The following is a 26,255-nucleotide window of genomic DNA, read 5'->3' as shown; positions in this document are numbered from 1 at the left end:
CACTCCGTCATGTCACTCTAATTTATTTTCTGCATAGCCCTCAGCGCTACTTTAAAATGATCTTGTTTACTGAAATCTTCCACAGTGCAAGAAGCTTTTGACAGAAGTCTGGCCCTGACACCGCCTGGCATGCATTAGGCACTAGTGCTTGCTGAATGAGTGAATGAATGTTGAGTGCCTAGGCCTCCCTAATGCTGTCTCTTCCCAGGCTGGCGGCCCGCATCATGTGGCGGGTGGAGAGAGAGGGCACTGGGCTCACGGAGGGTTGCCTGGTGTCGGTGGATGACTTGCAGAACCACGTGGAGCACTTTGGGGAGGAGGAGCAGAAGGAACTGCGTGTGGACGTGGATACCTTCTTGCAGTACTGGCCACCGCAGAGCCAGCAGTTCAGCATGCAGTATATCTCACACATCTTTGGTGTGGTATGGCCTTCCTTCCCCTCCAGCACCCCTGCTCTGTCCTCCACGTCTGTCTCCTTCCTCTTCCCTTCTTCCCCTTTGATAACAGACTTTCCCAGATGGAAGGAAGCCCCAGCTGCCCTGGACAGTGACTTCTGTTTCCATGGCAATGGCCGCTAGCCCAGGCAGCTAGAGATATGAAGTCTGCCCTCTTGCTTCCCAGACACAGCAGGAATACCTACTGCCACCTCTGGTTCTGAACCCAGAGTCAGACTCCTAAATGAGCCCATTAAAATAAACATAGATTCTTCCAGTATAGTTTCTCATACTAGAAAGGCCATGGTGACTCGTTATTATCCAACTGAGAAGCTTCTGGAGCAGTCAGACCAGATGCAGGAGAGAAGGCCAAAGTCTGGAAGAGACAGAAACTTCAAATAATGCCAGTTTTTTTTTTCTACCGTATTTTTCTCTTCGTTTTTATATCTATTTGTCTGTCTATCTATCTATCTATCTATCTATCTATCTATCTATCTATCTATCTATCATTTAAGGTGGTGGTTTGCTATGTAGCCCAGCTGGCTTTGAATTCTCAAACCTATTGTATTCACCTTCTGAGTCCACCTCTCCAGCTCATAGTATTTGCTCTTATTTGCTTTGGACACACACACACACACACACACACACACACACACACACACACACACACCAGAGCACTGAGAAATAAATCAAGATGAATGCTGAAAAGGAGTCTTGAGACCCAGATGTGGAATTGAGGAGCCAACATTCCTATCTTTGATTTTACTGGGCTAGAACTACTACAAATTCCAAAGTGGTAGGACTTTGGTAAGTATGGGACTCCCCTCACGGCACTCATTTCATAGGTCATCTGGAATCACACAGAAAACAGGAGAGGGTTTGCAGACACTAAGCATCTTCAGAATTAGAATGGGCTCTCTTTAAAAAAATTGATCAGTTTTGCTTTTGGTCAATTCCACATGCACATAATTTGTTCTGCTTGCGCTCTCCCCACCCCTACTGTTTCTGTCCTATCTGTGTTTCTGCCCGTTTCCATCTCCACCAGTCCCTTCCTCAGATTCATTAGACCCTTTGTTTTTTAAACCTTTTACACAACTGTTTCAACAATTACATTCTGTAGCAGGTCTGCTGACTGACTCTTTTCTCCTGTCCTTCGGGTAGATCAACTGCAACGGTTTCACTCTCAGTGACCAGAGAGGCCTACAGGCAGTCGGCGTGGGCATCTTCCCCAACCTGGGCCTGGTGAACCATGACTGCTGGCCTAACTGCACTGTCATATTCAACAATGGCAAGTGAGTGTCCCTTTATCCGGACTTGCACAGTGGGGACCAGACACAATTTTTCCACTTGATTTCAAACAAAGTCAAACTTCTGGACTTGAGCTACCATAGTTAGGTGATGTTCAGTGAATCAGAATCTCACTCCAGACTGTGAGGAGAGGAAGGAGCTGGGGTAGATGCTGAAGAATTCTACCCTAGACATTCTGAGTCTTTAAGTCTGCCTAGATGTATTAGATAATCATTAACTACTGCTCTAAAACTTGAACTCTGGGGTTATTTACCTAGAGCCAAAGCATCAAAAAAAAGTATTTGGCAGGAGCCTATGCTAGCTAAGATTCTAGTAGAAATTAGAAAGGACTTTACTCAAACAGAACTTAATGAAAGGACAATTTTCAGGTGTATAGACAGGCTTCAGGAAGGATCAGTAAGGACTGGTGAGGACAGTGCTGAGCACACAAAACCATTCCTAGACTTAGCAGACCAAGCAGAGAAAGCTCTTGCTGCAGCCAGTGGCCGTTTGAGCCATGATCAGGCTCCTTCGGCTGAGCTGTGCCACACAACAGTGCCTGCACAGAAGCTAGCCACTGCTAAGATTATGGGCTAACAACTTCAGCTGTATTCTCCTCCCCTTGGCCAACCTCACCCAGAAGCCAAAGAGCAAAGGAACCTGGGTGATGCAGTCCTCAGAGCTCAGCCCTTTGCCCCCCAGGAAGGCACACAGATCAAAGACACATGGGCAAACACTCGCATCTTGGGAGTGGGGCACCAAAGGATAAGGATCAGTGAACAGCTTGGGGCCTGATGTGCATGGCCTGGGCTGGGGAGATCTGGGGGATGAAGCCTGAAAAACATACATTGCATTTACTATAAAGATGGTCTCTTATGACAGATATAAAGCCAAATTTGAGCCATCAGTCAGCAACTTTATGCCCTTTCCTCAAAGCTAGGCACAGTGATTTCTGGGTCTCAGCTGAGGACCAGCTTGAAGTGGCAACATAGCCAAGACTGATTCGTTATTTCCTTCCTCTTTCTGACTCCAGCGTGTCTCACACAGTTAGACTGGGAAAGCTTATTTTGGACTCTGAGAATAAGGTTTTCTAGCATGTTATTCTCCTCTCTCTAAGTCTCTAGGAACATTTGACCCAGACTGTAAGGAGTCTTTTTAGAGGGTGTGTTGCTCAGGTTTAGCCTGGTAAGCAGAGTGAATCATGTTTAGCTGTGCACAACTTCTAGATGGGCCTTCTGGAAGTGCCAGTGACCCAGGGCATCCCTGGTGTCTGCTGTAGCTTCTGTGAATGTACTAATTGTGAGTGGCCATGTGTTTCCTGGGTTTGTTGGCTTTTCTGCAAGGGAGGAGGTCACCATCATTGCCTATCTGCCTACTGCACTGAAAGTAACCATGGATATGGTATTGGGGCCCAACTTTAACCTCAACAATACATAAGCTCTACATATACAATTAGAATTCTCCCCAAGAGAGTCATCCAAAGAAGCCATGTTTATTTACCCCTCATGCTTGTCCCTGGGACAGTAAAAACACCCCTACACTTCTTAGCACTGTTCTCAGTTGTGTTGTCTTGTCACAGTCTCATGGCTGTACTCTAAGTGGAACACTGAGGACCTGGGAAAGGAAGTCAGTTGTTCTGCAGTGCCCTGTCCCGTGTGCTTTCACTGGAGCAGGCGGCATCTTGGCAGGGGAGCCCAGCCAGGCTGTCAGTGCTCTGATGTCGTGGGCCCAGAATGCTGTGCACTGTTCTGGCTGCAGTGGTATTGATTTCCTTGTGGGTGTCTGTTTTGTCTTTCAGTCATGAGGCAGTGAAATCCATGTTTCACACGCAGATGAGGTGGGTCAGTCTTCTCACACATCCCTGTTTCTCTGACCCATCTCCCTCACTCACCTGGCTTCCCAGGACCAGCCTTTCCTGCCCTTGCCTGCTGCCATGTGTCATGCCCTGCTCTGCACTGTCTTGGCTTCACTGAATGGCGATTTCTCAAGTACTTGAATTTTCCTATTTCCTCCTCACCCACCCACCTGCCATTTGCCTGGCCTTTGTTTTTTCTTTGCTTTCTTCCTTCCCTATCACTCCTCACTTCTTTACTTTTTCCTAAAGTGTGAACCTTTCTAGTTACCATTTCGGCCCCAAACTACATTGTCTTCTTAACCTCTGCTTTCCATGGAATAGAATGCCTATTACTAATGCACCAAAAACTGTGTTCATCTGTAGACCCAGCTTTTCACCCAAGCTGACAGTGCCCAGAGCTGTTACATTTTGGTAAATATGTATTCATAGTGTACTTTTTACTGATCAAAGCTGTGAACATGTGGCTTAGGTAATGTTTTACTTTGAACTTTTTTTTTTTTAAGGAAACGAGATAGTTTATTCTGGAGCTATTTTGAATGACATAGATTTAGGTTGCCCTAAATTCCATATTCCAAAATTGTAGCATTTTCATGAAGGTTTCATTTTTATTTCATTTTTTTCTATAGCTTCACAGGACAAAGAAAGTCATAAATCAAGGCAAGTTTAAAATACATTGATCAGAAAAGCGGTACAGCAAGATGAGGGATGCTTTTCTATAGGCCCAAGATGCTATCTGATAATATCCTTATCTTTGGTGAAAGCTAATAGTCTGCTACGTTAATAAGTTCTAAGAGGTTTCTACCTATGGGTCACAGGATAGTTAGTTCTGGCACGGAGGTGGGCTAGAACTAGCCTATGGCAAAGTAACTTGCCCTGGACCTGCAACGTTCCAGCTGCTCCACAGTACTGAAATTCTAACCAGCCAATCAGTGCAGACACAGCTTCTTTTCAGGGGTTTTTGTTCACAGATCCCCATTCTGGCCAAGCATCCCATTTCGTCCACGCAGATGCGACATATTGATTAAATATTATAAAATCCCTCATAGCTAGGAGGACTTACTCCTAGGATCTGATGTAGATGAGGCTGAGCAGTAGGCACGACAGTGACTTCAGAACAGACACAGAGCTGCGAAAGGCCACTAAGAAAGAAACTCCTAGGTCACATCAAACTTATTACTCATTATGACCCACATCTGAATTTTTTACACTGTCTGTTTCTGACAAAACACTGACATGTGACATAGGACGACAATATCTAAAATAAAGTAATCAAGAACACAGTTTGGCTTAATGTGGTGAAGGTAAAATATGAACCAAACATTTCTAAAATAACCAAAACTTACATGTTTAAATGGGATTGACTATTAGATCCCCCTGTATTTATAGTTATTTGTACTTTATGAATTATCTTACTTATATTTAAATTGTTAGAAATGGAACTTTAATGGGAGCAGAAGAGGGAGGGAAGATGGGATTGAGAGGGGACAAGGGAGGGGGCTACAGCTGGAATACAAAGTGAATAAACTGTAATTAATAAAACAATAAATAAATTTAAAAAAAGAAAGAAAAAAGAAATGGGACGTTAGAATAAGTCGATGTAGCAGTGTTTCCTTTTTAATTAGTAAAAATAAATATTGCTCAATTAATTTTTATCTTAGCTAATTGTACTTTAGGATATTTTAGATACTAATTAAAATGAGTAAACATCAGTACTTAATGTATAAATCATCATGAATGTTGTTGCTATTAGAGACTGTTGCCCTTTGTATAATTTGGATAAGAATAGTTAACCCAAATCTTTGGATATCTCTAGCTACAGTAAATGGAGTGAACGTTTAATTTAAAAGTAAATGTTTTGTTTTGTCCGAATTATACTGAATAATGAGAATATACATATTTATGTATTTATAATATATATGTACTTATAAAAACAATGAAAAAACTTGAATCCTTCAAACATTAATTTTGAATAAGGTAGGGTTCAGGGTAAGCAATAGTCACAACAAAAAAGCATGACCAAATGAAAGGACATAATATTTTAATTTCATTAAAACCAAAATTATGTATTTTATTGTTTAGGAATATATCAGGGGAAGCTGGAGAGATGGCTCAGCAGTTAAGAGCTCTGTCTCCTCTTCCAAAGGCCCTGAGTTCAATTCGCAGCAACCACACAGTGGCTCACAACCACCTATAATGAGATCTGGTGCCTTCTCCTGTATACACATACGTGCAGACAGAGTATTGTATAAATAATAAATAAATAAATCTTAAATAGAAACATACCAGGTAGAAAAATGGATATCATAAGCATTTTAAACATCTAATTACAAGAACAATTAAGAAACAAAAAGTGAGCGAAATGCTTCATCACTTGGAGGGCTCGCTTGTTGGTGGCGTTGGAGGGAGGTGTCATGCAGCACTGTGAGTGCTCACTAATGTGCTCTCAGATGAGAGGAGGAACTTCCTGGTCTCCTAGCAGCGACTTAGAAGTGCCTGTACAGTCCTGATCTTTTAATCAGAATGGAGTTTCTTTCAGTTGATAGAATATCTGCCCTCTGTTTTTCTGAAGACTCTGCAACTAATTTTGCTCTTTAATTACTAAAGTTAATTTTTTTACAATATTATGCATCTTTTGTTTATCTGCTAGATCAAATTGTATTGACCTGGCCTCCTCTGTCATTCCTCAGTGACAGGGTCCTAATGGGGAGGACCAGAAAGAAGATGAGAAAATATACAAGATAGAAAAGCTGGGGTCAGGTGATCTTGCATTAGCTGTGTCTTATACCAGGAAGGTTTATTGAGAAGTACAAAATCTTATGTGCAATTGTTGGAGGAAAATAGGGCAGCGTCAGCAGAAAGCCATCATATAATTGGACAGAGTCAGCAGGAAGCTAATCAGGCAATATTGCACAAGGGGAATCACAGACGGGGCATCCCGCACCGTGGGGCTGATAACTCTTATCTTTTCAGGGAGAAAAGCCAGGTTCCCAGGATTGAAACCTTCATTCCAGCTCTGGCTTCAGCCCTACCTAGACTCATTAAGCCTGCCCTTGGGCAAGGACACAGATCTAGGTTCCTTCTGTCCTTTCATTGGGCCTCTGAGAAAACCTTGGGTTACCTGGCTCTCAACATTTTATGAACAGATCTAAATATTTGTCCATCAAAACAAGTTTCATAATCACTCTTTAAGTTAGGAATATTCTAAATAGGCGTCACTCTCTAAACGCATGTACACATGTACATACATATATGTATATGAACATATGTATATGTGTTTAAAACAATGGCTTAAGACTCTAAAGCAAAAGCTCTGTCCAGTGGTAAACATATTAAATCACAGATTTTAAATGTCTGTGTAGTCAAAGGACACTAAAACCAAATCACACCTTGAGAGAATATCATAGAAAATCAAGCATTAATTTTATCTCAGGGTATATGGTTTTGAACTAAGTTACAACTACATTTTTAAAACGATCTTTTACAACATACTTTAATCTTAACATTATTCTTATTACAAAATTTAGAAAACAATTTTAGTGAGGAAATGTTAAATGAAAGCTAAGGAGGCTATATCTAAAATACAGAAAACATGATATTTTAGATATCTAACAGTTATCTTAACTAAATTTAAATTAATTACTAATAAAATATTCAAGTTATTTTAAAACTTCAAGTTATTTTAAAGCTTGAATTTTGTTGTTATAAAAAGTATTTACTTTGACTAGTGTTTCTGAGGCGCCAAAGGTAAGAGAAGACTAGCCAGGTGCTGTGGCACACACCTTTAATCCCAGGGCTCGGGAGGCAGAGGCAGGCAGAGGCAGGCGGATCACTGTGAGTTCGAGGCCAGCCTGGTGTACAAAGTCCAGGACAGCCAGGGCTACACAGAAAAATCCTGTCTTGAAAAAAACAAAACAAAACCCTTAAAATAGTAGGATAAGGCATCCAGAGCAGGATAAGGTTTGCCATTCATAACTTTATTATTTTTTAAACAAAAAACAGAAATGAATAATTTTCAAAACTACATCATTAAGATGTAATATACTAAGGTGATCTATAAACTCTAGGATTATTTAAAATGAGAATAAAAAATTTTTAGGTTTTTTTTTTTTTTTTTTTTTTTTTTTTCCTTACATAGGCCTGGCCAAACTAAGAATCTTGAAAAACCTCTTTGTTTATACATTTGTTTTTAAAAAGGCGGTAATAATAAAAAATATTCTTAAAATCTTTAAATTTTGTTTGTATACATACCACACATATCCTCATGCAGAAACAAAACATCTACTCTAGAATTTATCCATTATTTTGAAATAAAATTGAAAACAATTTTAATATCTAATTTAAATCAGATGTAGAGTTTTTTGAATAACTTTATTAAGAATTACCAATTTTATCAATTTTTGACAGATATTTTATGCTTTAATTAAAGCAGGGTGCCCTTTGTGATTTATGTTTTTAAACATGATTGCCGAGGACTTTGTTAAGCATGCAAAGCATTTTAAAGGTAGTAAATTGTAGTTGTTTGAATGAGCATGGCCCCATAGGTCATATACTTGAATGTTTGCTTCTCGGTTTGCAGAACTATTTCTAAACCATTAGGAGGTGTGGCCTTCGTGTAAAGTGTGTCATCGGAGGTGGGCTTTGATGTTTAAAAAGCCAATGCCGTACCCAGTTTTGCTTTCTCTTTACCTGCAACTTGTATATCAGATGTGAGCCCTTGGCTACTGCTCCAGCACCATGTCTGCCTGCCTGCCACCATGTTTTCTGCTGTGATGGTCATGGACTAACCCTCTGAAACCATAAATAATCCTCAGTCAAATGCTTACTTTATAATTACTTTATAAATTGCCTTAAGTTGTGTCTCTTAACAGCAGTATAACAGTAACTAAGACACAAAGGTTTAGGTTATTTTTTAGATCTCCCGATTTTCTAAATAGTTGCAGGTTAGGAACTTTCACATATCAAACTGGAGAACCTGATAGCAAACATTTCCTATTTTTGTTTACAAAAATGGGAGGGGTCTCAAGACCCTGAGTGGCCAATCCCTCATTATGTGCCTTCCTAGATGAGCCATGACAGTTCCTGCCAACACAGGAATGGGGTATGTTTGTTTGGTTTCCCTATGAGGTCATTGTGCATCGTTTGGCATTGCTCCTTACATCAGTGTTTTGGGAGAGAAACAAGTGCCTCTTCCCTTTAGCATCTTTATTAGTAGGTGTCATAAAATTCCTAAGCTAAAGTCTTGGTCAGGTCACAGAAGAAACAGCAGAAAAACACAGAACTATGAATTTGAGGAGGAATACCAGGAGACAAAGGCCAAATAATAATAAACCAGAACATTTCAAAGACAGTGAAAACAAAGACAAGCAAAACAAAAACCAAAATGCCTTCAAAGTTCCAAAAGAGAAAAAAACCCTGAAAACAAGCTAAACAGAATCCAAAATGGCTTCAGAGATACAAAAGCAAGCAAGCGAACAAACAAAATGTCTAGACAAATGGATCTTATTAACCTGTGGGTCATTCTGCCTTTGGGGCCAAAAGACCCTTTCACAGGGGTCACATATCAGATATCCTGCATATCGGGTATTTACATTAGGATTCATAGCAGTAGCAAAATTACAGTTATGAAGTAGCAACAAAAATAATTTTATGGTGGGGGTCTCTGAAATAAGAGAAACCGTATTAAAGGGATACAGAATTAGGAAGGTTGAGAACAACTGGTCTAGACCGGAGCATTTTCAAAGCAAGCAAACAAACTAGATACTTTAACCAAATACTTAGAACGCAAACCAAAAACACATCTTCCAAACTAGGATCTTTGTTAACCTGGTTGAAATAAACAAATGGACTATTGACCAAACCAAGAGAGTCTAAAGCTTCTCTGCCCACCCCTCCAAGAATGCACCAACAGCTCACCTGAGGAAGTTGTTCATCCTAAAGATTTGAGGGGAAAGACCACCAACTCAGATCATCATGACCAGATTAATTAAAGCAAGCTTTTATATTCATGTACATGGGTTGCCCCACCTAAGTTGACTTCCAGAGGTTAGCGTTGGATAGGCTGAAGACAGGGTTTTCATAGTTCAGGGATAGGGGCTTTCCAAATGGGGGAAAATGGAGCAGAATGGAAGCATAATAAGTTGATCCTAGCAGCCTTTTGAAACAAAGACATGATTGCAAGGTGGTTGTAACAAGGTAGTCATGATAAGGTAGTCATAACAATAGGTAGTCATAGTAACCTTTTGAAACAAAGGCAGGGTTGCAAGGTAGTCATTACAACTTTTTGAAAAAAAAAAAAAAAAAAAAAGACATAGTTACCATTTCCCGAGACAGGCCATTTGTAGCTAAGGTTACAGGTGGGGCATAGCCCAATCCTTGAGAAACAGAGGCTTGATCAAACAGGAATGATCTTAGTTTGTCTTTACTGTAAGATTGCTTTTAAGCATAAGGTGGAGGCTGGCTGCTTCATCAGAAGTTACACCAGATGGTCTGGACTCAATGGGTCCATGCCCGTGTCTGGCTTCTGTTCAGGGGATTCCTCTGGTGAAAAGTATATCATTCTCATGTTGTGGCATGGTAATTGTCAATTTTAAAACCACATCTCTCCTCTTAAATGGTAGAAGAGATAATTTATTCTGCAGCCATTTTGGGTGAGCCTGGCCTGGAAACTCAAGTTTAGCTCATCTGAAATTCCATATTCCCTGGTCTTTTCTCAGTGATGACCACCACGTGGGTTTTTGTTTCCGCTAGGCTAAAAAAACTCAAGTGGATTTAAAAAGAAATATTGTATTCCAAAGTTTGAGCTTTGGAGTGAGGGGCAGGAGTGGTTGGTTTTCCTGTGTCAACGTGTACTACTTGTGACTTTGGACAGTTATCCTTGTGTCCTGGGCTGGGGTACAAACCTGTAGTGTGAAGGTTAAGGGAACATATATACAGCAGTTGGGCAGTAGAGCAGGAGGATCAGAAGTTCTAAGTCAAAGTTGGGTACAAAATGAGTTTGAGACAGCCTGGGCTACATAAGACCTTGTTTCAAAACAAAAAAAAAAAAAATAACAAGATAAACAACAGTAAAAAAAAAAAAAGCAACTCTCAGGACCTCCCTAGTTCTAAGCCTCCATGGCATTGTTCCTAATGCCTGCAGGAAACACTTGGACAAGCTGCTTGCTTGTAGTTTGGTTAGCTCCACTACAGAACTGTAGCGTACTGGAAGGGGTGGGCCCTAGGGGAAATCAGACTGGTGAAGGGAGCTGGGTGGAGGCAAGAGCAGGGCTAAGCCCTCATTGGCTCCTGCAGTGATGATTTTAATCACTGTTCATCCCTTTGTTCCTGATTCTGGATAAAGATAGTTTGTAATTTATGGTGGTTTGACTTAACAGTTTCAATGCTTTATGATAATAACAAACACGTAGGGATATAACCATGATGTTTCTTAACTTTAGTATGGTGATAAACTATGGGAGACATTCGTCCTTTCACTGTAAAACAGGCTTTGTGCTGGCTGGTTTTACCTGACTATGGGTTATTGAATATGTTTTGAGCACATTTAAGGCAGGCAAAGCTAAGCCATGATGCTCAGTATGAGGTGTATTAAGTACATGCTTTAGTGTTTTCAACATATCATGAATTTATTTGGACATACCCTGCTATGTATTGAGAGGCATTTGTAGTGTGAAATGGGATGGGGATTTATGGATTCTCTCCTTCCTCCTCCCTCACCTCTACTCTTCTTTTTCCTTCTTTCTAGTCCTAGGGAATGAACCTAAGGCCTCAGCTGTCAGACAAGCAATCCACCACTGAGATATACCTCCAGCCTTTTTTTTTTTTTTTTTTTTTTAATTTTGAAACCATCACTAATTTGCCTAGGTTTGCCTTAAGCTCTGTTGTCTAGGCACTTGAGCTTATTGCTTTAGTCTTCGGAGTAGCTGAGATTATAGCCATATTTTCATATTGAAGTGACAAAGTTAATTCCTTTTTGGAAACTTCCTTTTTCCTCTCTTTCCTCCCTGTGCCTTCTCCTTTCCCCTTTTCTCTTTTTTTCTTGTTTTCTTCCATTTTACTACTCCTCTTCTTTCCTGTTCCTCACTCGCTTCTTTTTCCTTCCTTTCTTCCTTCCTTCCTTCCTTCTTTTTTCTTTCTTTCTTTCTTTCTTTCTTCCTTCCTTCCTTCCTTCCTTCCTTTCTTTTTCTTCCTTCCTTTCTTTCTTTCTTTCTTTCTTTCTTTCTTTCTTTCTTTCTTTCTTTCTTCCTTCCTTCCTTCCTTCCTTCCTTCCTTTCTTTCTTCTTTCTTTCTTCCTTTCTTCCTTCCTTCCTTTCTTTCTCTCTCTTTCTTTCTCTCTTTCTTTCTTTCTTTCTTTCTTTCTTTCTTTCTCTCTCTGTCTTTCTTCTTTCTCTCTTTCTTTCTCTATCTTTCTCTTTCTTTCTCTCTTTCTTTCTTTCTCTCTTTTTCTCCCTCTCGCTCTTTCTTCCTCCCTCCCTTCCTTCCTACCTTCCTTCCTTCTTTCATATATGGGAGCCTACTGAATAACTGACACTGACCCTGAACTTCCTATGTAGCACTCATTTGGTTTTGATCCCCCTTCCCAACTATTTAAATAATCTGCTATATCTGAAGTCTTGCGTGGCAAGCAGAGTTTCTAAAAATACTAACCAATTTGCCACTGAACCATACTGGAACATGATGTGTCTCCATTGTGGCCAGCTTTGTAAATGGGTCTAGTGAGGAGTTCATAATTTCCCAAATTTTGTGACCAGAATATAGGATATGGAGGCTGGGGATGTGGCTAAATAGAAGAATGCTTCCCCTTTGCCATCCTATTGTGTCATGACACTAGCCATCCACTGTCTTCACTAGCCCAGGAGTGGCTCACATAGGACATTTTTGAACATCAGTGGAACCCTAAAAATAGGCCCTTCCCTGCGTATCCATCACAGACCCAGGAGGCAGCTGAAAGCCATTGGCTGTAAGCCTAAAGGGCACAAAAGGTACCTGAATTCTGACCTTGGTTCAGTCTTCTTGAGCTCTGGTACTTTGAGGGAAATTACTTATTTCTCTGATGTTGGCAGCCTTTTCTATGAAATGAGGGTCCTCTACAGCTTGGAAATATCAGGACTCTCAGGAGAGCAGTGAGCAGGCTCACACCTGGCTGTCCTCTCCTGCTTGTTTTTTTTTTTTTTTTTTTTTTTAATAACTTCAGCTACAGCTGTGCTGAAAATTGGAAAGTGTCCCTGGAATGCCAGAGCTCTGACTGCCTGGCACCGCCAGGGCTTAACATTGAAACTGTGCTCTATCAGAGAGTCAACTGTCTGCGAAGGCAGCAGACTGCATCCTCAGAAACAGCTGCCTTCTATGTGGTCTCTGCTGGCAGATTATAATGTGGGTGGGTGGGGGTGGGGACACAAGCAGTCAGCCATTCTGGAGCTGAGTCTTCCCCCTCAGGTCAGCGGACAGCCACGTCTCTGAGACACACAGTGTCTGTGCCTCTCTGGTCATCATTCCTTCCACTCTTAGTTCACTCTGTGGCTGTTTGGACCAAGGTGCTTCATGAAATACTGGGTCTAGTTAGAGTGGCAGTATTGACCTTGTACTGCTCAGTGGGCTCTAGGCTGTGCATGCGTGTGTGTGTGTGTGTGTGTGTGTGTGTGTGTGTGTGTGTATGGTGTGTTGATAGTGGTTACCTCAGAACACAAATCAATGTTATCAGTAACATGCAGGTTCCTTTCGACAACATGGGCTTTACATGTATGTTATAAGACAGAATATGAAAAGAGCCCCTGTTCTTTCTTCTTTCAAAGGGGATGAGGGACCAAGAGGAGAGTGGCACTCTGGCTCCCAAGGCTCTGCTCGATGGTGTCTCTCCACATTCGTTCTCTCTCTTTTCCTGGCTTCAGTGCTGGGAGACCCAGGGAGTCCTGAACACTTAGCAAGCGTTCCCTACCAAGGTGCACTCCCAGCCCAGCCCTCGGCATTAACACATGTCCTCCACTTTTGGGAAAGGCTTTGGAACCTTAAGTGATGACCCCAGATAGCAGGAACTCCATAGCCCTGCCTCTCAACAGCTGCTTCTTTATCTTCACAGAAGACACGGAAGGGGGTGTCTCTGGACCTTTCTGGGGCATTAGGATCTTGCTTTCCACATGGTACCTGACAATCTTTCTGGGAGGTGATGACCAATAATTTCTTTCCAGCCTGCTGCTTTTTGCCACTTGTTCCATGGGCAGTGAGACTCCAGGCTCTTGGTATACAGGAACACTGAGGACTGGCCTTACAGGCCTTGCCCCTCCCCCTCCTCCTCTTCTTGCAGTCTGACTTTGTGGTGGAGAAGCATGGCTGAGAGGCACTGTGCTGGCTTAGCTCGTTGGATTTCTGTTGCTCGGGGCCTTTTCACTTCAGTACCTTCTGTGTTATTATACAGTAAGGTGGCTAGTTTTCTGAGTAACTGGAGGGCCATAGCTAGACTGAGTGGAAATAAAAAAGTAAAAATACTGCTACTAATGGCCAGATAGCACCACCTTCCAAAACACAAAAGTGGACCAGGCTAAGAGCCACAGCCTTTATGTATTTAAATTCCTTTGATGGTCTACAGTGAGCATAAATTCCCTTTATAATGTAGGCCTGAACCGTTGATTAGAAGCATAAGGTACAAAAGACATTAAAAGGTTTAGCACAGGATGGCCTACGATGGTGGCAGCTTAACAGATATGTTACACAGGATGTAGTCTTCAAACTAAGAACACGATGTTTAGATTTCTTTGTGTTATTATTCCCATATGTTACAGGTGATCCGTGACTGAGCATATGGAACTATAGAAACTGCTGAGGGCTTTAAAACCAAGCCAGGTCCTCCATGGGGCTTCTGTTTGAACCAATTCCAGAAAAATTAGCTGAATGGAGCAGATGTGCTATCGAATGAGTCCGATAACTTTGCTCTAGACCGTGACCTTTCTGGAGAGAATGGGCATTTTCTGAGAGCCTTAATGGAAGCTGTTGTCATTGAGGCTGGGCTCCTGGAAGCCCTGGAGAACGCTGACCAGCCTGGGTTCTGTGACTCTCTTTTGTCTTGCACCAGAATCGAGCTCCGGGCCCTGGGAAAGATCTCGGAAGGTGAGGAGCTGACGGTGTCCTATGTCGACTTCCTCCGCCTCAGCGAGGAGCGCAGGCAGCAGCTGAAAAAGCAGTACTACTTCGACTGCTCCTGCGAGCACTGCCAGAAGGGGCTGAAGGATGACCTTTTCACGGCCGTGAAGGAAGATCCCAAGGTACACAGCACCTCAGGGCCTGAGGCTGCCTTCCCAGGACCTGGGCAAGAGTGGGGTTTATAGCCTTGAGGAATGGCATGGGATAGAGTGCAGAGCAGGGCAGGCAGGCCCCAGCTGGTTCGGGGGGAAGTTTGAAGAAGCCAGTCTTCTCTGTGAAAAGAGCAGTGGCCTGACTACATGGTTATTGTGACAGTGGGTGAGATGACCTGTGTGAAAGGGCTGGCACAAAGCACTCGGCTTATGTTCCCCGCTCTCACCCTGTGCAGATGACGTAATGCGGAGAACTGCAGATCAAAATCCAGCAGGCAAAGGGATTTGATATGGTTTTCCTAGTTCTGTAGAGGTGGGTACTATGAAGATGGGCCAGTCTTGCCGAGCTGGGAGAGAGCTGAGCTGCCAGGGGACAGGGTAGCTAGCAAAAGCCTCATGCCAAAAATGAGAGTGAGTTCAGACACTTATATAACATAGGAACAGGAAGCAGAAAGCAGAGAAGGTGCCAATTGCTCATGTGTTTCCTGCCTGGGAGCGTACAGGAGGGGAGAACGGGGCAGCAGGGCATGGGGATACTCTTTTTCACCAAGGAATTCTCCTTCTAAGAATCCAGCCAGAAGAGGCACTTCCATGTTCACTAAAAGGTGCGTGGATAAAGACAGATGGTAGTGGTGCTGTTAGAAACAATGAAATAGTGAAAAAACCCACACCAATACACAGGGAAATATTTAAACAGAGAAAAAGACCCTACGCCATTTAAATGCATGAAGCAGGTGTGTATATGCAGCTCTGCAGTGAGATCTATTCCTCAAGGGAAACGAGTTAAAGGGCCCAAAGATGCCATGTACATATCTTAGATTGCTCGAGGTGCCACAGCACATGCCCCAAACTGGATCGGTTAAACCTCAGTGTAACCAGTCTTACGGCTCGGAAAGCCTGAGGCCCGAGGTCCAGCTGTCAACAGGATATGCAAGAAGAATCTTCCAGATGTTTCTCCTGAGCTTGTAGAAGGCTGTCTTCTACCAGTGTCTCTTTACATCATCTTGCCTTTTGCTTGTTGGTCTTTTTTTTTTTTTTAAATAAGGTTACCAACCGTGTGGTTGGGATCCACCCTGCTTCCTTCAACGTGACTCATCTTAAATAATTGTATCTGCAAGGCTGCCACTTCCAAGTCAGGCTGCGTTCTGAGGTCTTGGGGCTTAGGAACTCAACATATGATTTTGAGAGGTTGGCGTTCAATTTATAACATCATGTCTGTTTACCACGTTAGGAAAATTAAAAGAGGCATGCAAGCATAGTCAGTATCCATGCAGAAGGAACTAGAAGAAAGCTGTGACCAGTTGGTCAGTGAAGCATGGGGTAGAGAAGTTTAGTCGATACTCCCATGCAGGAGATAAAATAGTTCGGTCCAAAAATTATGTGTTTACAGGAACAACCTCTTTCTTTTTTCTTTTCTTTTTTTTTTTTTTTTTTAACAGAGTCAAAGGACTTGTATACTGTTAGTATTTTTTAAGTATATTTTTTTGGGGGGGAAATAAACAAGATCCTTTTTTTCCCCTTTCAAAATTCTTCAACATGTAGTAGTTTTAAGTCTTTCTGTATTTTTGGTGGGTTCCCACCGTCAGGAGGCGATGGTGGTTTGGGGACCAACTCTATCGTTGTACACCAGTTGCTAGTGGGGATAACATGTGGATTCTCTCAGGTTGACATGTCTCTGAGAAATGATTGATGGTTTCTGCTCGAACCTAACTAGATTCAAAGCAAAATCTTTCTCATATTTTTTAGACACCAAATTGGGTTTTCTATCTTAAGACATTTAAATTAGATTTATTGGCTGGGTGTGGTGGGACATGTCTTTAATTTCAGGGAGGTAGAAGTAGGTTGGTCTCTATGAGTTTGAGGCCAGCTTGCTCTACATAGTGAGTTCTAGAACAGCCAGAGCTACATAATAGAGAGACCCTGTCTCAAAAGCAAATAATCAACCCCCACAAAAAAACAGAATGAAACAAAAAACACATTTATTTATTTGTGTATTTATGTATGTCCCTATTCTGTATGTATGCCTTTTGGCCCGTACGCCTGTGTGTACATGTGGCTGTCAGAGGACAATTCGTGGGAGTCCTGCTGTGTGGCCCGAGCTGGTCTTAAGCTCACTATTTAGGTCAGACTGGCTTCTAACTCATCACCTTCCCAAGGGCTGAGATTGCAGCTGTGTGCCTTGCTAGGCTATCATTTTTCTTTTCTTTGTTTAATTTATTTTTAAGCTATTGTAATGTATTAAGAGGGGAAAAAAGGAAAAATGAGGAGACCTGTTTTCTAGACCAGACATAACCCTGAATGTCTGAGCTTGGGCAAGTCTTTCCCTTTGGGGCCTCATTTTCCTCATCTGTAAAATGGAAGGTTGAAGAATTTAACAGTGTTCCCCTCAGCTTGAACTATGTACTGTGTCATCACAATTATTTTGCTTTGATTTATGTAAGACAGTGTCTCATAAGGCACAGTTTGACCTGCACTTGCTGTGTAGCTGTTGGTATAGTTTTTAAAAACTCTTTTATTTACATTTCTTATATCTCTTTCACCCTACTCCTTTCCACACCCCAACACCAGGTAGAAGAGAGAAAGGGTTAGTGGAAGAGGGGGCACAGTTCCCTTAGCTGCTTCCTGCTGGTCAGGGTCATTGGGTTCCTTGGAGACAGTCCAATCCTTGTTTCAGGAGACCTCCAACTTCTTGTCTCGCTGCAACAACAGCAACAGGAGCTTAAGAGGGGGCAGCAGCAGCTTTGTTCTTTCTCAGGACTCCTCCATGCAATCTGAGCTCTGGAATTTATTCTCTCTCCAGAGTCCTCAGCTTTAAACTATCTGCAGCTGGCAAAGAGCACCTCTCAGAGCCCACGTGAGGCTAATAGTCTGTTACTGTGGACTATCTCAATCAGTCCCCCATCCCACACCTGGGACCAAAACATGTCTCGCACCTCAGGCTCTCAAGGGCTGTAATTACAGGCCTGAACCACCATGCCAAGCTTGCTGTTTCCCTTCTCTTTCTCACACAACACTTTCCCGAAACCAGATAAGCAGCGTCTTGGTCAGTCAGCACCAGAAGGTCTTCTACCACCTTCACATATGCATGGTAACCCCCGGGAAATGCAAACAAAATGTTTTAAACGAGAAAATATAAAACACCTTCCTCAGTTTAGCCTGATTAGGTTTTTCTTTTTCTAGGCTTCAAGGCTACTTTTCCAAGGCCAGGAACAAACATCCTTCATACTCTTCCTTTTCACTCTTTGGCTCACGCTGCCAAGGACAAGGGGTAACAAAGTTCTGAGCCTTAGTCACTGACATGTAAAAAGGGGGCTGTAGAGGTGGTTCAGTGGGTGAGTGCTTGCTGCTCTTCCAGAAGACTCAGGTTTCATTCCTAACACCCATATTGGGCAGGCAGCTCACAACTGCCCGTGACCCCAAGTCCATGGAAGCCAATACCCTCTTCTGGCCTCTAGAGACATATGAACATACCTCTCTCTCTCTCTCTCTCTTATACACACACATACGTGAAAAAATAAGACAGGCCTAGTTCAGGTTGCATAAAAATCCATATTTAAAATGCCCTTCCTCTGTGTATTTGTGTGTGTGTGTGTGTGTGTGTGTGTGTGTGTAGTTTAAATGGAGTTACCCAACCTTGGCTGATAATGCTCTCACTCAAAATTCTAGACTGTCAAACAAAAACTGCAGTGCCAGGTATGGGTCAGAGATGTCCAAGGGACTCCCCAGACAATACAGGCTACTGTCGTTGCTCTTGGTTGCCTCCTGGCACTTGGAGGTAAGACCGTATTGCAGAAGACATCACACACCAGAAACAGGACTTGGAGGAATTGAATTATAAGCCTTCTTCTTGGGGAACAGTTCTCACAGAACTCTTTCTCCCTTTCAGGGGAGAAAAACTACTGGTAGTTCTACCCACATATAAAGCCTAAAAACCACGATGATGATTGGCTGGGCAGACCTCAGTGATTCGGTAGTGTCAACTTTATGATGGAGGTAAAGAGCAAATGTCTAATTGGACGTAAGGCCCAATCATTAGGAAAGAGTTCCCTCCTGACACTCTACCCATGGATAGAGAGGCCATTGGACCCAGAGGAGGGCCTACTATTTTCCTAAAACAATATAACTTTTAACTGTATTCTAAATATTGATCCTTAGATCATAGATAATGCAGTTCTTACTCCGCATTAAAGAAGCTTCTTTTTTGCACGGACAGAGTATGACAGATCCACAACTGGCCAAAATGCAGAGGATAAGGGACCACAGGGGTGACCAGCTCCAAATGCTGCACCTGCAATGCAGCTCCTACACTCAGGGCTCAGGGACAGTGATGTTAGAGGAGCAGAAAGATTGTAAGAGCCAGAGGACCAGAATGCCTGCTGTGAAGTAGTGTCTTTTAGAGACACAAAGCCACACCCATGAAATCTCAACAGTACGATTGCCTGAGCAAGACCTTCAATAATCAATAATCAATAATCAATGTTCTGGGAACATTGTGGACAGGGAACTCTTACTAGGTTCTAGCCTTCCATGAGGAGGGACATGCAGTCAGTGGCTGCTGAGAGACAGACACTGTTTTCCTCAGAGGTGAGCTTCCCGCTAAGGTGTCTAAGCGAGGTGATCATCCTTGCCGCTGTGTAGGAGCAGCACTGGGAAGGGGTGCAGCGGCCTGCTCTGGGAAGAAGGGTGCAGACACTGTGAACACAGCGCCCATCTGGGGAACCCTCCCAAACAAACCGACCTAAACTAAAGTGGGAAAAGCCGCATGAAGAGGCAGTTGGAAAAGCTACAGGGATCTTGAGAAATGTCATTCATTTCTTCAAGTGAAGAAGAATAAAGAAGGCTGATTCCTTCACTACAGTGAATAAATTCATTACAGTGACTGTCTTAATGAAGACAGTCTTCATTAAGACATCTTAATGGCAGATGTCGGAAGATAGTTTACTTTTGTGTCCTTTTTGGTAGTAGTGGGATTGAACCTTGGGCCTTATGTGAACAAGGCAAGTGCCCTACCTTCCCAGCCTTCAGGTACTCTGAGATAAAAATGGGCTGCCCCATGAGGTGACCTCAAGCTGGATGCCCCTCTCTTTTCTAGCCATCCCAGGAAGTGGTGAAAGAGATAACACAGTTCTCAAAGGATACACTGGAAAAAATAGACAAGGCTCGCTCTGAGGGTTTGTATCATGAGGTGAGAGCACTTCTAAGAGGGGATAGTGATGGGGGAGGGTGGAAATAAGGGAGGTGTGTGAAGGGAAAGGGGGAGAGTACTGAACAGGTTGCGTTTCCTAGAAGGCCATTCCTCTTCCTGCCCTCCTATCTTAGTGCCCTTGAAGGGTGTGTTCTCAGGGAATGCTCAGCCCAAGGAGATCTGGCCCAGAAGGGCAAAGACTGCTGGATCCATGTGCTAGGGGTTGGGGGAGTGTGCCTGTGACAGCCCAGGTGGCATCAGAAATGGAAGAACGGACCCTGAGAATGGCCTGCTTGTTTTCCTGTCACTGAATATATGCCTGTTGCTGCTCACTGGGCATTGCACCGTCAGGTGGAGAGAAACCATGAAAACTGAGTGTTATTTATGGTAGGGAATCTATGACCTTTTTGTTAGGAACCAGAATAAGTTGTGGGCTCCACCAGCACCATTCCCGGCTTCTCCCCTTCGTGTCTATCTTCCAGTAACATTACAGGCTGATGACTAAGCCTTGAACCATAGGCCTTAGGAGTGGACACTGAACCAAACCGTAGCAATACATTTTCCCTTGATTTATCTATACACACACATACACACGTTTAGTGTGGATGTAGATACGCACACATACACACATATGTAGTTTCCACTGCTCTGCTGCTTACTGACTGAAAATTCCTCACTTTGTTCTATCATCTTTGTGTCCCAACTCTACCCTTTCCCATGCCTACATCTTAGCCATGCAGGCCATTTTGTTAGTTCAAACCACAAACCTTCTTTCCCCTCCCCCCATCAGAAATCTCTGCAGCTTTCAAGGAGCGTGGTGTTGTCTTGATGTTCCACCTGTCAGGTAAGCATGTACTGTGGCACGTGGTGAAGATGAAGCTGTGTCTCCCCTCAGGTTGTGAAGCTGTGTCGGGAGTGCCTGGAGAAGCAGGAACCGGTGTTTGCCGACACCAACCTCTACGTACTTCGGCTGCTAAGCATTGTGTCAGAAGTCCTCTCCTACCTCCAGGCCTTTGAGGAGGCCTCGCACTATGCCAGGAGGATGGTGGATGGCTACATGTAGGTGATGGTCCTGAGTCTCAGGTGGTCTCCTGAAATGGTCTATTCCAGGAACGCCAGAGAGATGGCACACAGTTGATTGCTCCTCCTATACACACAAACGGCATTAGCAGTAGGTCATGGTCATGGTCGTGCGTCTCCTTACAAATGAACCTTTTACCACAGTGTTCCAAGTAATAATGATCAAAAAGTCATCTGACTCTCAGGTGACACCTATTGCCAGCTCTGGTTGGTTTGCGGTTACTCCTTTGCTTGTCACGTGATCTGCATCTTCTGCCTTGATTTTCCTAAGTGAAGCTTGATTTTAAGTGCTTGGAAAACTTTTTTTTTCCCCTTTAATAACCTACGACAAAGCCTTTAACACATAGGTCTGATGGGTGGGCACTATTTAAACCATAGCAATATATTTGCCTTGTGTATATCTTTATATAGTAAGCATCTGTGTACATGGATATACACATAAGTATATGTGTATGCAGATATATGCCAGACATGCATAGAGTTTTCACAGATACACTATGAAGAGAGAGAAGCCATTCTTGCTTATAAACCATAATGTGCTGCTTCCTTATTTTCCTCCACCAATGTTCTCCATTGCCTTCTATGTTCACATTAGCATAGGAATTTGTGTTTCTGATAAGATGAGTGTGTTGTCACAAGAAAGCTTTTCTTTGAAGGAGGATGGTCATTAAAAATTCAGGTACGAAAAAAAAAAAAATTCAGGTACGCTGTCCAGCATGCTGCAAAGGAGCCCTGCCCGGAGAAGGAAATCCAGTGCCATCCAGGAAGAACACTGAAGTTATAGTTCCGACCTTGGGCTTCTTTATACATTCCCCAGAGCTTAAGGGGTGCTGCAGATGGCAGCCAGCTCCCTAGGCTCAGGCATAGGTAGGTCTGTTTTGTTATCCATGAAGCCTTAGCTTGGTTCCCAACTTGGTGGCTTTACCGTGTAGAACATTAGCCACTTCTATGTCTTTCAGCCCCAGCCACTGCTGCCTCCTAGCACTAGTGCGAGGACTGCATGGCCTTGGCCAGGAGAGTCAGTGCTGCCTTTGCTGGTTTATGCCAGTTCACAACTCCAGGTCACAATCCATCACTGCACAGAGCAAGCTGAGGTCACATCATACCCATAGTCAAGGGCAGAGAGAGGGAATGAATGCATGCAAGGTTGCTCTCAGTTGGTCCTCTCTGCTCAAATCTAGGATCCCCTTCTCAGGGAATGGTGCTATGGATGGGTCCTCAGGATAGATGCCCACGCTCATACCCATAGCCAACCTAACCTACAAAGTTCCTCATTGAGACTCTTCTCTCAAGTGATGCTAAATTATGTATGTCAAGGTGTCAGTGATAGCCACCAGGGTGTGTTAGGAGTTGTCCTGTGTGGTCGAGATGTAAGGACAGTTGGGATGATGGGTCACGATCACATTCTGTGCCTCTGCAGGAAGCTCTACCACCATAACAACGCCCAACTGGGTATGGCTGTGATGCGGGCAGGCCTGACCAACTGGCATGCTGGTAACATCGAGGCTGGGCACGGGATGATCTGCAAAGCCTATGCGATTCTGCTGGTGACACACGGGCCTTCCCACCCCATCACCAAGGACTTAGAGGTAAATAGCTCAGCTGTCACTGTACTGTTGGGGGGTCTCTTGAGATGGAAGTCCTGGTTCATCTGGACTTTGCTTTGTGGATGCCAGCTAGACCAGAAAGGAACTTAGAATGTGTTAGCCCTCTCCCTTGCTTGATATGAGGAAACAGACTTCCAAGAGAGGGGTGCACTCTGTCTGTAGCTATCCAGTGGTTTGATGGGGAGGTCGGAGCTGGCTAGTTTTATATCCAGTATATAAACTTAGTATATTGACTAAGCTTGTCAAAGGCAGAGCCCCTGTCAATCTTTCTTACCACGGTGTCCGGAGCCTCTGAACACAAAGCTCTTTCTGCATATCCTCTGTGGGTATGTGGGTGAGCACATTCCAAGCTTTCCAACCTGCTGTGAAGTGCATGGAAATCTCACTGTCTCCTGGATGGTGAAACAGGGGGCTGAAGTGGTCAAGCCCCTTTGTTGAGGTCCCACAAGCACAGAGTTCAGGATCAAGGATTCAGATCCAGCTCCTCACCTGACAATGACAAGAAGCATTCTCTGCTGAAAACAACCCTTTAGCTACTGTCTCCTGGGTCCAACTCCCTCCCTCTGTGGTGCTAGGCATATTGCAATACCACCAGACCACAATGGTGCTTCTTTCTCTTTCCCCCCTCCCTCCACTCTCTCTCCCTCCCTCTCCCTCTCTCTCTTTCTCTCTCTCTCTCTCTCTCTCTCTCTCTCTCTCTCTCTCTCACACACACACACACACACACACACACACATACACGACATGTTTCTGAAGGGATAGAGTTGAATTTTATTGACCAGGGGCATTTATCCAAAGATATGTCACGACTGTGTCTTGGGGACATGTCACTATCAGTGGTATATCTATGTCCCACAGGCCATGCGGGTGCAGACAGAGATGGAGCTGCGTATGTTCCGCCAGAATGAATTCATGTACTACAAGATGCGAGAGGCTGCCCTGAACAACCAGCCCATGCAGGTCATGGCTGAGCCCAGCAATGAACCAGCCCCAGCTCTGTTCCATAAGAAGCAATGAGGACCTTGTTGGAGAGTGGGGGCAATGTGCCTGGGGGTCTGGGGAGATTTCTACCCTGTGTCCCCTACTGTCATTTTGCTCTCTCACCTCAGATCTTTTTCTATATGTGTTGGGTGCTGGGTTCCACCATCTATTTAATAAAGAAGCCCCAAATATAATTGGTCTAGAAGGACAAATATAAACAAATAAGGCACAGCATAAGAGTAAATGCAATGGTGAACTCTATGAAGAGAGGTTCAGAGGAGGTGAGTGTTTGGGGGTGGGTCGGGAGCTGGGGGCGACACCTGAGCTAAGGGTAGCAGGTGCCTAGAATCTCAGACGACTACTCGTTTATTTGTGCAGGCGTCTCTGGGGCTGCGGTCTCATCTATGGTTAGGAATATTCAGGGTCTTGCAGCCAGGGATGGGTGATGTCTGTATCCCCAGGCTGGTGTAGAGTTGTGATCAAAGGGCTGGGGCTGTGTTTGGCCCTTTGAGATCTACTCAGAGGCCTGAAACTCATTTGCAATGGAGCCTAGAAGAAGAAGGAGCCTTGCTTGGACCACCTGTGGTCTCAGTTCCTAGTCTGAGCTTGAAACATAATTTTAGAAATAACTCTAGAATACACAGAGAAGGAATCTTTTCCTTCTTGGTCCTACTCGCCAAGCCTGTAGATGTTTGTGATGTGGGGGCTATTTGAAGAAAAGCTGAGGTTTTTCTGGCTGAGATGAGGAGTGAGAAGGGCTTTTCAGGGTGAAGCTGAGGGTCTGCATGCCTGGCAATGGTGGGCCCAGCAGAAGTGGATTGTGGGAGTTTCAAGCCGGGACAGTGTGCATCAGCTTAGGCTTCATCCTTGCCTGGTGAGACTCTGCTCATACAAGTGAATGACTGTGCTTAATTTCTTTATCCTATCCATGTTCTGGGGGCTTCTGCCCTTAAGAGAGGGCGGTTCAGTTTGCTCTGGAAAGACATGGAGGTTTCTGGTGCTCAGGTCTGTTATCTGATCTTCTACCAGGAGCTCCAGCCCTCACATCACCTGGCTGCTCTGCAGGTCAGCATGCTCCAGATGAGAGCCATGACAGCTCTTCTAATACCCTGTCACTCTGAGAACACTCAGAATGCCACCTCCTTTATCATGTCACTCTCTCTCTAGCATAAGTCCTGGAACATAGTAGGTGCTCATTAAATGTACATTGAATGAATAAATGAATGAAACCCTTATCTTGGAGTTAAGAGATACACAACTGTGTATTTTTAGCATCTGTGTCATCGCATTAAACAAAGCTCATTAACCCCTTCTGTTTATGGAGCATGGCTTCCTGTTTCTGCCAGTCTTTCCAGAGGTGCTCCATCTCATGGAATTTCCTGTGATGTTGGAGAGGATGTCTGTCTGTGGTGGCCAGTTTAGTAGCCACTAACAGCATGTGACTGCTGAGCACTGGAATAAGATTAAGGACATGAAAGTAGAATTTTATTTAATTTCAGTTAATTTATGTTTAACTAGGCAAGGTGGTCAGTAAATACAACATTAAACTGTAGTTTTAGGGAAATTCTTTAGTGTTGTTTTAAAGAGCATGGAGGCTGATAAAAACCATCAAAGTTTGCCTTCTTCACAGCTATCCTGATACCAGACTGATACTTCACCCCTGCCTCAGTTTCCTCATTTATCCCCCTGCCTAGGTTGGCAGTAAAGACTGGATTTTTAAAGTGCTAGCTTATAAAGTCCTTAGGATAGCAGCAGGCACATCAGCAGGATTTAAAGAGAACTTGCTAGTGTCACACTCGCTGAGGCCACATTTCTGCTAGTGTTTCTATTTGCCCAGCTAGAAATGTAAGGGTGGTTTGTGGTTGTGTGAAATTGGCTTTGCCAGCTCTGGGAGCCACTGGCACAGGTCTCCACAGCACCATGCTCACTGATATCACACTGATAGGTAACTTGAAGTCGGCCATGACGGGAATGCCAAGACCATGCTCATTGCCTTAATCTCAGAGCACATGTGTAAACTTACAAAAGGGGAGAGACAGAATGGGGTCTTAGAATGTTAGAGGAGCCTTTGATTACACTGGAGTGGAGACAGTAGTCTCGAACCTTTACCCCTCAGAGCCACACTAAACATGTTCTGGGCTGAGTTCAGGCTCCTTTCCAGAGTGAAAAGATTTATTGTGTACACTCAATTCTCTCTGTCTCCCCTCATGCATGCCCTAATTTCATCATACCCGCTGGCAAAGTAAACACCCTCGGATGCTCTCAGACCTCCTGTGATTCTTTTCTGATGTGGAACACTAGAAAATTGTGGATGCTCAATGTGTATATAAGACATGATCCAGGACCAGGGAGCTGGTTCAGTGGTAGACATGCTTGCCATTAGGTCTGACAACCTGAGTTCAACCCCAGAGTGGGAGGAGAGAACAGCTTGTCACGGCCACAACCTGTGCACATGACATCTATATACCCCCTTCCCCAAGTAAATCAATAAAATATAACACACACACACACACACACACACACACACACACACACACACACACA

The 26,255-nt window shown here is 43.6% G+C and overlaps 1 protein-coding gene across 1 annotated transcript in view; it reads left to right on the top strand.

Annotated features, from left to right (window-relative positions):
- The window catches only part of Smyd1 (SET and MYND domain containing 1), a 42,376-nt gene extending 17,353 nt beyond the window's left edge, over positions 1–25,023 (top strand). Inside the window, exons 3-10 of the mRNA XM_055596380.1 lie at positions 209–422; positions 1,596–1,726; positions 3,520–3,558; positions 14,639–14,828; positions 19,951–20,043; positions 20,939–21,102; positions 22,544–22,712; positions 23,589–25,023. Of these exons, the coding sequence (XP_055452355.1) occupies positions 209–422; positions 1,596–1,726; positions 3,520–3,558; positions 14,639–14,828; positions 19,951–20,043; positions 20,939–21,102; positions 22,544–22,712; positions 23,589–23,747 (1,159 nt within the window). The 3' untranslated portion in view covers positions 23,748–25,023. The remainder of the gene's footprint in view (positions 1–208; positions 423–1,595; positions 1,727–3,519; positions 3,559–14,638; positions 14,829–19,950; positions 20,044–20,938; positions 21,103–22,543; positions 22,713–23,588) is intronic.
- Positions 25,024–26,255: the final 1,232 nt, after the last annotated feature.

This window comes from Psammomys obesus, unplaced genomic scaffold (genome assembly GCF_907164565.1).
Source record: "Psammomys obesus unplaced genomic scaffold, mPsaObe1.curated_primary_1811, whole genome shotgun sequence".
NCBI classification, from domain to species: domain Eukaryota; kingdom Metazoa; phylum Chordata; class Mammalia; order Rodentia; family Muridae; genus Psammomys; species Psammomys obesus.
This window is presented reverse-complemented; position numbering and strand designations above follow the sequence as displayed.